The sequence below is a fragment of the Hydra vulgaris genome, chromosome 09 (genome assembly GCF_038396675.1).
Source record: "Hydra vulgaris chromosome 09, alternate assembly HydraT2T_AEP".
NCBI classification, from domain to species: Eukaryota; Metazoa; Cnidaria; class Hydrozoa; order Anthoathecata; family Hydridae; genus Hydra; species Hydra vulgaris.
This window is the reverse complement of record NC_088928.1, coordinates 15351353-15365000: the sequence shown is the minus strand read 5'-3', so window position 1 is coordinate 15365000 and position 13648 is coordinate 15351353. Positions and strand designations below refer to the sequence as shown.

Sequence of the window (13648 nt, the reverse complement as noted above, 5' to 3'; positions counted from 1 at the left end):
ATTAATCATTTATTTAATTTAGAAAAGTTTTGAAAAAATCGTCGCTCAATGACATAGTTTTTCACTTTATGACACATAGGTTGTCACTCATTGACACCTTGGTTGCTACTCCATCACATATAAATTGCCAATCCATAACACATAGCTTGCCATTCCATGCAAAGCTTCAATTCTAAGTTTATGAAATCATGAAAAAAATGACCAAAAAAAAACATGCATGGAATCACCAATCATAGTGGACAATATGTTTTCCATAAAACTATAAACTTGTTGACTTATAGTTTTTTCTGAATTTTTATTCAGCTGAATTTTTTTCATAGAAAAAAATATAGACTTCTATTTGATTTATTAATCAAATAGAAGTTCAGAGTTTTGACTGATTAAATGCTTTGTTTTGTTGTGTATTATTTTATACTATAGTACTTTTTATCTAGTTTTACACAGACATAATAATTTTTAAAACAATAAATGATATTACCCAAATTTAATTTTTTTTTTGCATTGCAACTATTTTAAAATCATAAAAGTATTTTGTTTCTGTTTTTTAAAAATATTTTATTTCATGAAAGGGTATACCTTGCACTTATAGTTACACAACATTTATAGCATAATTAACACTTGGAGATTCAATATCTGACTGGATTGATGTAACTAGCGGGGTTCTCCAAGGTTCTGTGTTAGGAAACACTCCAGATCAACACTCTTTGTCATATTTGTTAACAATCTGCTAAATCATGTCAAATCAGCCATCTGCAAAATGTACATAGATGACACAAAGCTCATAAAAGTCGTCAAAAATGATGAAGACCGAGCAAGTTTACAATCCGAACTAGACAAGGTTGTTAAATGGACACAAAACTGGCTAATGAAGTTAAATGTAAAAAAATGTAAAGTCATGCATGTTAACTCAGGAACAATAAAATTTGATTATATTATGGATGAAATAAAAAATGACTGCACAACTAATAGAGTAGTTTTAGAAGTCACAAATTCAGAAAAAGATTGTGGAATTCTAATCTCTGAAAATCTTAAATATGCTTAACAGTGCAATATAGCTGCAAACAAAGAAAATAACATGCTTGGAATTCTTAAACACACATTTGTATCAAGAGACATTGATATTTGGAAAAAAGTTTATACTGCATATATTAAACCACATCTGGAGTTTGCCATACAAGCTTGGAACCCTTACCTTAATAGTGACATAAAAAAAAATTGAAAAGGTACAGCGCGGTGTAATGAAAGTTCCTCAGGCTTTGAAAAATAATGACTACAAAACTCGATGTAAAATCATGAAATTAACAACTCTTGAAGACAGACGGAAAAGAGGCAATCTTATTCATACTCAACCATTTAAACCTAATTGATTGGCACGTAAAGCCTTGCAGCATAGCACCCAGAGCTCAACATCGAATCAGATTTCATTCAACATATATTAATATGCTACTGCAAGTTTAGATTTTCCTAGTGATAAAGTTCATAAATGTTTAATGGTATTGCTTATCTCTTGGTTGGAAGCCAAGAAAATATTTTACTTCAACTAACAATTTATAAAACCAATTACCAAACCAATATAATTGTTTAATAATTACCAAACAATTATAAGCATGCAAATAATGAACATAGAATTATTCTCAACAAAAATGTAAAACTGAAAACTTTTGTTTTCAAACATAAGTTTATTTTTTATATATTTATAAGTTTCAATCAAGGTTACAAATTGATGTAATAAAGGTTACATCAATTTGTAACCTTTGTTTTCTTTAATGCCATTTATGTTCCCATCAAAATCGCTTTTTATTGATACATTAAAATGACCTTAACTTTTTCTGGTGTTGCAAAATATTTTTTTAAATTTGTAAAAATCATCTCCATGCACATATCTAAGACCTAGTAAAAATATGTTCTGAGAAAAGTTCATCAAATAACATCAATTATGAAGTTGTTTTTAAAATCAGTTTGAACAGCATGCACCACAAGAAGATAAGCCAAGTAAAGGCTGCTAAATCTTGATAAAAAAAAATTATAAAGCACTATTTCAAATAAAATTTATATAAGAAACAATATAGGAGAAAAGATAAAACCTTGCAGCACTTCTAAAGTTACTGGAAAAAAAGGAGAGTGTTGGCCTTGGAGAATGACTTAAGTACTGCGGTTAGAAAGAAATGATTTAATAATCTCAAAACCTTTATATAAAGAAACTAATATTTAAGTAAAGACTATTCGTAGGGTAGTTAGAGTGGTCAGAGTGTTTTGTTAGAGTTTTTAAAAATTGGAACAACTTATTAAGCACTTATTATTAGTTTAACGAGAATTAAAGTTTTGGAGAAAGCTGTAGAAGCTTTTAATTGAGAATTGACTTTAACATTGGAAGCTGATTTATGTATATTTAATAATAGGTTAATCTGTAAAACTCGAATGGCAGGAACAGTATGATGGTAGGAATGGCAGGAACAGTATGGCAATTAGATTCATGTGTCAAATTAATAGGAAAAGTTCTTTGCAAATAACTCTGCCTTATTCTGGGGTAAGTAATAATATCAGGCCCATGAATTAGAGATGGAATATTAGACCCACCTTTATTACTGACACTGTTAAAAATTTTCCAAAAGTCTCTTGAGCCTAACTTCTGAGATAAGATTTAGATCAATTGGGAGCAATTTAGCTTAGCATGAGACAGACCTTTTTACATGACTTCTTGCAATAATAAAAAAAATTTGTTGTCAAGAGAGGTGTTCATGTAAAAAAGTTGAAAAAAATGATTACAGAATAATATATATTAACTGCACAAGGAGCTGAATAACGTGAAGTTAAAAAAAAGGCTTGAATTAAAACCATTGAGAAGGAATAAAAACTTCCGTACCATATTCTTGGATTACCTAACTTCCTTACCTAACTTCCTGTAGGTTAGGTAAGAGGCACATTTATGTATACATAATACGGATATATGTGAATATAAGCATATATGTTTGATATTTATTTAGATGCTGGAATACAATATCTTTACGTATTTATATAAACTTTAGTGTTTATATGGTGTAATCATCGTGGAAAGTAAGATAATGATCAGATGGATGTATGACTCTAACAAGACCAGAAAAGGAGCCATATTCTTAAACAGAGATTGGAAAAAGCGTTATATCGAACAATGTTTGTCAGAGAGGATTAAAGTGGTTTGGGTATCAAGCATGTAGAGACAAAGAAGCTTCAGGAAAAATGGTAGAGGTAGAACTAAGAAAATTTTGAGAGAGCGCCATATGTATGGTCTGAATAAGCTTTAGTTATGGAAAGAAGATATTAGAGAAACAGCATAAAAAGGGATAAAAAGCTAATGACGATGACGATGATTATGATAATCATATATATATAACATCATGTTGATCATAATGGTGTTTATATTTAAATATACACGCATATATAAATAAAATAACATGAATATGGAATTAAAAAGTATACTTTAAGATGTATCGATGTTGATGCAGCACTGGTCAATAACCCAGCCCTGCTATTTTTTATCAAACCCAGTCAAATTTCAACCCCACTCACTTTCTAATTATATAGCATTTTTATTTTACCAAATAGTAGAAAAGGCAAGTGTTGCCAGAATAAAACATAATAAGAATAAATCAGTAAGTCATAAATCGCAATCTAGCCCTACAATAATAACACCACCAACACCACCGCTTGGTACTAAACAATTCCAAGTAAAGGCACTATTTCATGACACTGCTTAAATTATAACTTAGCTCTACACATTGCCAAGTAACACCATTATAAAACATGGCAAGATAAAGTAATAAAATAATGGCAAGATAAAAAAAAGTACAAATCATAAATAAAATGATAACATTCATACAACATTTTGTTGGGATCTAAAAACTATAAACAAAGAACATAAAGATATATTACATTATTTGTGAAACATTTTTTCATCATATCTTATAATAAATGTTTATCAACTTCTTGCAAACTATTAAATGCTCTTGTTCTTGTACAGGCAACATATAGTTGACCATGAGAGAAGCACAGTTTTCTAAGATATATGCCAATGCTATCCAACATTGGCTTTCATTGATCATCATTGAATTTGCCATTCTTAAAAACGAAATTTTCTATTTAACTAAAGATAATATTCAATAGAATAAAATTAAATACAAAGTTTAAATTCAAAAAAATTAAATTCGAATAAAAATTAAATTCAAATAAAAATTAAATACAAGTTATAAAAAATATAATTAAAGTTTAATTTTTATTTGTTAGTATACAAAATCTGCCATAGTACCTTGCTCTTCTTTCTCAGTGCATAAAAAACAATTTGAAATCATATAAATTGAAGGCTTAAAGATACAACTTAGAGATTGAAACTGTTTTTCACTTTTTAAAATCGATAATAAAAAGCAGTTTAATCATGATAGCTGAAAAACCTTTTTTTTCTTTATATAATTACAATAACAAAATACATCACAAAAAGTTGACCAAAGCAAAACGAAAACTACAGTAAACTTGAGTTTATTCGAACCTCCTTAGGGAAAATAGAATTTACTTTGAATAACTGAAATTTTGAATAACTGAAAATCCTGTACTAGATATAGTTTGTTAAAGAAAATTCACAGGATTTAAAATCGAAGCTAAAGTAGCAACCATTTAAGGCAAAAATTAAACTTAAGTAAAAAATAAGTTATAAATAAATTATTAGATAAAAACAACATTTAAAATTGAACTGTAAGAATTATTATTGTGATATAATTAGCAAAGTTTTTGAAAACTTCATTCTGTACTAAGGTGATCGTCTTCATTTTGGCAGAGCTGTAGAGTTAGCCAAGTCTGAAGGAATCAATGTTGAGATGATTGTAGTTGGGGAAGATTGTGCCATTTTAAGTGAAGATAAAAATGCAGGTAGAAGAGGACTTTGTGGAACCATTCTTATACATAAGGTATTATTTTGATAGAAAATGATATTTAAAATAATTTTTAAAACTTTTATTTTAAAAACTTTAACTATTTTTTAAATTTAATTCTTTTTAATGATTAACGTAAAAAAAAAAAAAAAAAATCCTTGAAATTGCTCTAATTTTACTATTGTTTGTAATATTTTTAAATTGTAATTTTTTGTTTTGTTTTGGTCTACTTGATTTTTTTATTTTAGGTCCTTCAATGCTTTGCAAATTTGCTGACTTGACTACACAGTGACCACGGTGACCAGACAATAAACTCCACAGCCTGTTGACACCGCTTGTTAATTATAGTTCATCTTATGAATTTTATGAAATGTTAGTGTTTAAGTTATAAAATGGATTTTGATTGGGCAGTCATAGCTTTAATTGCAATCCATTATAAATAATTACATTTAGTGCATTTGTATATAGAACAGAAGTTATGTTTTGTTTTATCTCCTGTTTATTTATATATCATACTTTACATACTTACATACACATAAAAAGTCATTGGTGACATAATGCTAGATAGGGAAAGGGTATATTATGTATGATAAAATAGGGATAGAATAAAGTATGTCAACTATACCTTTTTTTTCTTAAAGGACAATATCATACTTATTCTATTGTTGACTACGGGTTAGGATTTGGTCAGTATTTGTGTACAGCAAAAAATGTTCTTTTTTATCTATGCAAAAAGTGTTTGGATTTAATCATTTCATAGGTTAAAGTGCTACTAATAACCTTTTGAAGTTTTTTTAAATTTCTAAAATTTTCTTTAATTTCTTAGAAGTTTTTGGTGCTTTTCAGAAATTTTAGAGTTTTTAAGCATTTTTGCTGAGCAACTTTACTAAGAGTTTTTGTTATTAATTTTCTCTTCCCTTTTATTTTAACTTTTCTCACATTTTTTAAACATTAAATACTTTTTTTGAATAAATAAGGCAAAATGTTTTTTTTGTGTTTAAAAAATTGTTATACAATATTAAGTTATAATATTATATTAAATTATAATTTCTTATATTTAAAACTTGTTCAGATTAAACAACTTGTTTCCCCCCATGGTGATCTTGTTTGTAAATTATGAGAAGTTGAATTAAAGAGTTTTTAAAGTTAAAGAGAGGGTTGTAACCACTATAAAAAAAACCTGTAGTGGTCCCCTCCGTCTTGAGGAGGCAAATAACATTAAAAGAAAAGAAAAAAAATCTTAAGTTAATTTTTAAAAAATAAAACCTAAAAAAAGAAAGCTGAATACATAGCAAAAAGTTTAAAGCCAAAACTGAAGTCCACTTATCAACTGTTTATCACGTTACAGAGAGAGATATAAAACTTTAACTATTGATAGAAAAAAAGAATTGCAAAATAAAGATAAAATTTATTAATAAAAAAAAAGCAGCTATAAATGTTTATTGTTTATTGATCACTCATGTACTGTTAAGCTCTTTCCTTGTTAAACAAGGAAAAAGCCTAACTGTACATGGTTTTAGAACTTTGAAAGTTGAAGTCAGAAGGATGAGAATCCATGGCTCTTTGAGAAAATTTAGAATAAAAGTACTTGTATGGCAAGCAGTATGAATGGTTGTAGTAGTAAAGCTAGTAAAGTCATAAATGTGTCTTTTAAATCAACATGTAATTATGTAAACAGTTTTACAATTATGAGTGACACCTTTAAGCAAACTGGCTTTTCTTTAAAGTTACTGTCAAAACATTTATAAGGGCAAATATTTAATAAATTTTCCATCACTTAAAAATTTCTGATATTTAACTGAAGATTTTTTAAATCATAAGTTTTAAGGTACAATGATATGGTAATTTATGTAAATTACCATACTCCTGATATCAATGTTTAAAATACTTGGTTGTTCATAGATTTATTCAGTTTCCTGGATCACAATTGTGACTTTTTTATAAATACCATTGCATTTGTTATTTTTTAGGCAATGCTTTTGTGCTCTGAAAATATGAGAAGTAAACTGTTTGTTTTTGATACTTTTGTAGTGTAAAAATTATTGTTTAAATCCTAAAATACTGCATTAAATTTAGCAAAAATGAAGTTGTTTTTGAAATGAATATAAAAAAATTTTTAAAATCAAATTATTATCTATAATTAGTATTATAAATTTACTTAGATCAAAAGAAATGAAAATACTATTAAGATAAAAATGTGTTAAGAACAAAACAAATGATACTGAGAACAAATGGAATATCATATTTAATTATGCATTAAACACTGCTCTATATGTCATGTAACAATTTGTGAGATAAGATAATCTATCTATCTATATATGTATGTATATATATATATATATATATATATATATATATATATATATATATATATATATATATATATAGATATAGATATAGATATAGATATATATAGATAGATAGATAGATAAGATAATCTACCTATCTACCTATCTATATATATATATATATATATATATATATATATATATATATATATATATATATATATATATATATATATATATATATATATATATATATATATATATAATGATTTTTAAATCATGGGATAAAATGAATAAAAAATAAATTTTTGAAATAAATTTTGCAGATTGCTGGCGCAATGGCTGAGGAAGGAAAAACTATTGATGAAATACATAAATTTTTACAGGAATCTATTCTTGAAATGGGTATGATAAAGTTTATTTTTTGTAAATAGTTTTAGCATTTTAATATATATAGCTTACTTTTTATTGTACAGATTTTTTTATTATGTAAAGGAACAATAAGTGTGAGTTTGTCTTCTTGTTCGATACCGGGAAAACCGTGCAATTTTGTTGTAGGAAAAGATGTTGTAGAATTTGGTTTAGGTAAGGTTGTTATTTCTTAATATTAGTTTATTTCTATTTAACTCTTTAACAAAAAGTGAAATAATGAAATTAATTGTTCTGTCAGTTATATTGACACTTGTTTGTTATCTAGATTGACACAGGTCTTGTATTCAGTTGTTTTACATGGTAATTATAGTTGTCAGTTAAAAGTTTTTGCTTGAGATGGAACTGACTTAGTTATTTGAGATGGAACTAAATTAATTAGAACACTAGTTCCACCTTCTGAAATTTTTTGGCTTTTCTTTTATCTACTTGATGCCAATGTTGGCGTTTAAAAACCTGCCCAATAAAACCCACCTAAAAAAACCCAAGCAATCTGGATATTTTAGAGATTTTTTATAATTTTATGAACTATTATATTATTAATATATACTATTATTAACCAACATTTCTGAAAATGTAAACATATTATAGAGCTAGCTATAAAGGGAAATTTTCAATTCAAACACAATATTATTTTTATTTAACAAGGTTTTATTTTGGAAACCAAACAAATTAGGTTCATTCAATGAGGTTTTTTAGAATAAAAATACTTTGACAAGACTAATTATATTTTTGATATTTTATACTTTTTACAAAAGCAACTCTATTTTTGATTACTGTCTATATATTTGCACAAGCTTTTTAGCCTTTTCACTTTCTAATTTATTTCTAACTTTTAACCAGATAAAACCAAACATGGAAAATATTCTTTCTATTCATCCTGAGCTAGCCGGGCATGTTTGAAGTTTAGAAATTAATTTACAAAATCCTTCAGGGATTTTTTTCTGAACTGATTTCTCATTTCTTTGGTTAATGATAGACTACCAAACACTCTACAGTATTGTTGATATAATTTGATTGCTCAACATCCTTTTAGGATACGCATCACAATCCTTTGATTTAAGCAAAATCAACCCAGGTACAAAATCAGCATAATGATTGTAAAGCCATTCTTCAGCCTCATCCTCATTTTCAATCAGCAGGTTTTTGCCAAAGAAAAAAAAAAATTAAATTCCAATTAGCATTTAGGTGTAAAAATAAACTTTTTTGATTTTTAATGCAAAACTTTTTTTTACCCAAAAAGCAAGGATTGTTCATGTATGCTAGATAATGGATAGGTGTAATAGCATCATTAGATCTTTTCTTGATAGCTATGCGGCAATGACTTAGTTCATGGTTGTTCAGAGATAAGAGTCACTACTCACACATTCTGATAGGTGACAGCTGTCACTTTGCATCTAGAAGAAATTTATTTTTTATTTATTTAATCAAATTAACATTTTTATTTTTATTACATTTTCTTTACACTTACAAAGTCTTATTATGTAACAAAAATTTAAATATAAAAAAATTAAATACTTGATCTAAAACAACACCAAATATTTTGAGTTGGGTTTGAAGTCTGTTAGCTTCTCTAAATATTGCTCGATTTTCAATAATTTTACTGATTTTGATATGTTTATTATGATTATATATTATTTCAACATAAATTTGGTAGTTTTTTATGTATGTTTCTATACAGTCAATTGGGGTGTTCCATCTGGTATCGCTTGGTAACTGAGGCATATGCTCTCCTTTCTCACACAACCATCCCTTAAAATAAAAATTGAATAGTTAATCTTGAACTTTTATATATTTTTTATACTTGAAGTTTATAATCCACTAATACAAAATGTTTACATTGTGGTTGATGTGTACTGCGAAAATATTTCTGCACTTCAACCACATGTTTGATGACGTCTGGGTGTGTTACTTCTTTTTCCAAAAGATTTAAATAATGTGCAGAACACCCATATGTTAAAAGATTTGGATACATTTCTTTGATTAAATCTCTTATTTTTTTTCATCTTATTTTCATTATCTGTTACCACAGCAAATACTTCTTTGTTGTATGTTTCTTTAAGATTTTTAATGACATTACAAAAGAGTTTGGTACAATACTTAGCTGTTTTTTATTTGATGCACAATTAGTAAAGCATAAAATTTGAGACTTAAGTCTATCATATGCACTATGAGTGATAATAGGATCATTAGTAACGCTACTCCATCCTTAAGTTAATCCATCATTTTGTTGTTTACTTCCTTGTAAACTTTTTCTAAGAGCTCTCCTCCAAGTATTTTACAGTTAGGTGGATTATATCCTCAATGATCTCAATGAATTGATCATGTCTATAAATTCTTGATTTTCAGATGTTTTAAATGATACATTTGCACTGAAGAAAATTTTTTGCTACTTTCATATCAATATTTTCTTACTGTTCCATATTAGTTGATATTGTGTATGATGACATCAACCATTGCTTCTTACAAGGTATTTGCAAACTTATAGAACTAACAGATGCCAAATAACTTTTTCCAACTTGAGATGATGGTCCAGGCTTAAGATTACAGGTTATGACACAAAGGATCACTGCTTTACTCAGGTATCTAGTGATTTGTGTGCTGTTGTTAAACCAGAGTTTGTATTCAAAAGGAAGGGCACCCGAATTAAACTGAAACTGAATCCATCTGAAGGAATAAAGTACAGTTGGGCTCCAAAGGGATTTTATTGCCTTGAACAAACGTTAGAAAAAATATCAAACCTCTCGAATTGACACCATTTTTTTTACTATTAAGAACTACTGTATTTATGCTCTGGATGACTATAATGTTCTCATAATGCCAGAGGTACAAGAAGCATTGCTAAAGAAAGATTATGTGTATGTTGGCATTGGTTGTTCTTTAGGCATTGTGATTAGCACAGGAGTTTGTACATCTCATAGCCTTTCAAGCATGTGTTTTAGTTCTTTTAGCAGTATGTTTATCTGAAGAGTCATCTACATAAAGGTTCTTGGATAGCATTTAGCTTTTGATGATCTTGTATCATTATATAAAGGATATATGTGGCAGCCTTTTTCTTAGATGCTTTTTATTAGACCATTTCTTAGACGCTTGTATATTGATTTGATATACCACCATTTCGGGACTCAATAACTGTTATTAAATAATTCGTACTCAATAAACTGTTAATTATTAAGATTTATTTTTTTGTTTTGTTACAAGCTTTACAAAAAAAAGCAACACAGTCTTCCAACTTTATTAACTGATGATGTAGCATTTAATGTACTGTAGATATATTAAAAATCTTGTACCAGCCAATTTTCATTACTTCTCTCAAAATAAGTATCATTATTGTTTACAACTATCCACTTTTTACAATATAAAGTTTTTGCACTCAGAATCCTCTAATTTAATTACTACAGAAACTAGAAGAGTTATTCTCAATGAAAAGAATAATATACCATTAGGAATTAGTTTATTTTCTTGTTTGAATCTGTGAATGTTACCAATTTTCGTATTATTACTAAGCAAAAAAACAGGAAAGCAAAGCAATTTGTATTGAATTAAATAACAAAGAAACATGTATTTTTGTTTGGTAAAATTCATTATTTAAAAAAATTTAAATAAACCCAAAAGGGTAAACTAGTGGCAATGTATATAATTCAAATTGGTTGTATGCATATTGCATTTAAGTTCAAGCATTTATTATAGGCTCCCGTAGGTTCTTTAAATTTTGATACAATTTAAAATTTTTGATATGTGTTTTAATATGTGTAATGGCCTTATTTTATAATTTTAAAATGTGACACTTTTTGTGCAAAATAAAATTATTAAACGTTAAAATTTTACCTCACTATTTTAAAGCCAGTTTATAAGAGTATTATAAATGCTGATCTTTACCTTATATTTTTAAAAAAAAGTTATACTGTTAAAAAGTTTTTATATGTAAACAAATTCTGTATACACATAATAATTATAAAATTACAAAAATTATAATTATAAAAGTTATAAAAAGAATTATTAAAGTACTAATAAAATACATTTACTAAAAAATAAAAATTAAAAATTTTCCACTTTTTTTTGTTTAAAAAAAAAATTTATATTTATACTCCAAACAAGTTTTAAAATAGGACAATAGTGTATTATGAATTTGTTTTATTATATAGTTTTTAATATAATAATATTTTTTATTGTTTTATCCACTACTTGGCTCACTACGCCTTGCCAGATACTAAAATATGCAATTAGATAATTAATAACTGTAATAAGAAAATTATTTTTAGTTTGTATTATTGTTAAAATAGTGGCTTTTTTGTATTAAGGTATTCATGGTGAACCTGGTGCTGCACAAATCAAGGTATCATGACATATTTTTTATATATGTATTTATAAATATACTAACAGTAAGCAACCCTGGTTATTAGTAAATAAATCACTAATAACAGTTTAACTTTATATATTATCTGATAAATATTATAAAATACAAATTTATCTATGTATAATCTTTTTAGTTTTGCTCAGTTCTATTTGTCTTTGAATTTAGTTATTGATATAAAAAGGCTACATAACTTAAGTTATTAGGTTCTTTTTAAAATCAGTTATAACAGCAGGCACAAAGAAGGAAAGCCAATTACAGCCTGCCAATACTAAAAAAAAAAGAAAAGAAAAGTTACTTTTGTGTAAAACTAGGCTTAACACCCTAGTTCTACACAATAGTAATATTATATGGGTTAAAATTTGATCATTATAATCAAATAATATGACCAATATTTCAGCAATCATTACTTATTGATATTTTCAAAAATTTTAAGTTCTATTTCAAAAATCTGTAAGAACAACTAGGATTCATAAATCATGAAGTAGTAAGTGACTCATGGGATTCATAAAGCATGAAATAATAAGTGACTTGTAAAACATTTTTTAAACATGGTCATTATCAATTATGGTACCAAAAAATAAATATACAAAAATACAAAAAGAGCTTAGTAATAACAGAGTGTTCCAATAATGCTCTCCTTTATTAAAAGGCACAGGCTTAAAAAAAGTTAAAAACATATAACAAACTATTATAAGCATAACTAAAATTTTTATTTTTAATGACAGAAACAATATAGTAGCACTAATTAGCTATAGCACAATATCGCAAAGGCATTTTAATGTTACCACTAATCAAAATTATTTTTACCTCAATAGTTTAGAATTCCAGCTTCTTCATAACTGTTGACTAATGATTAGCATAGTAAATTTTATATCATATAAGTTTACTAAATGAAAACCATGTTTCAACAGTAAGTAAACTAATAAAGCAATGACAACAAAAAAAAAGAATACAGTTATGTTTGAATTTTTTAAAAATATAAAGTCATATAACTTTAGGATAATTATAATCAGTTTTGATAATTTAATAAAATTTGATTTGTAAAAACAATGTAGTGACTAATACTAAAACTTTTATATATATATATATATATATATATATATATATATATATATATATATATATATATATATATATATATATATATATATATAATAAATCTGATAATAATTTAATAAATAATAGTCATAAAAACTAATAATAAAAAAGTTATTATAATAATCTTAAACTTATCAGTTGTGATATGTATGATCATGTGATATGGTAGAATATTTGAAAGTAATGAGAAACAAAAAGTAGAGTATAATAAAAACTAGATAAACATAAAGTTTCAATTAAATTATAAAAATTAGCACCTATTTGATGGATCCAAAAAATTAAAATAGGTAACTTTGAAGGAAGAAAAAGAAAAAAAAAAAGATATAATTTAACAAAGTTCTGGTATTTATATTTTGATACTAATTATATATAATAATTATAACACACACTCACACACACACACACACACACACACACACACACACACACACACACACACACACACACACACACACACACACACACACAGATATATATATATATATATATATATATATATATATATATATATATATATATATATATATATATATATATATATATATATTATATATATATATATATATATACATATATAT

General features: G+C 26.2%; 1 protein-coding gene across 1 annotated transcript in view; it reads left to right on the top strand.

Moving 5' to 3' along the window:
* Positions 1-13648, top strand: part of LOC101240707 (triokinase/FMN cyclase) — a 70931-nt gene that overhangs the window by 19959 nt on the left and 37324 nt on the right. Inside the window, exons 3-6 of the mRNA XM_065804817.1 lie at positions 4783-4934; positions 7513-7591; positions 7682-7771; positions 11917-11951. Coding sequence (XP_065660889.1) covers positions 4783-4934; positions 7513-7591; positions 7682-7771; positions 11917-11951 — 356 coding nt within the window. The remainder of the gene's footprint in view (positions 1-4782; positions 4935-7512; positions 7592-7681; positions 7772-11916; positions 11952-13648) is intronic.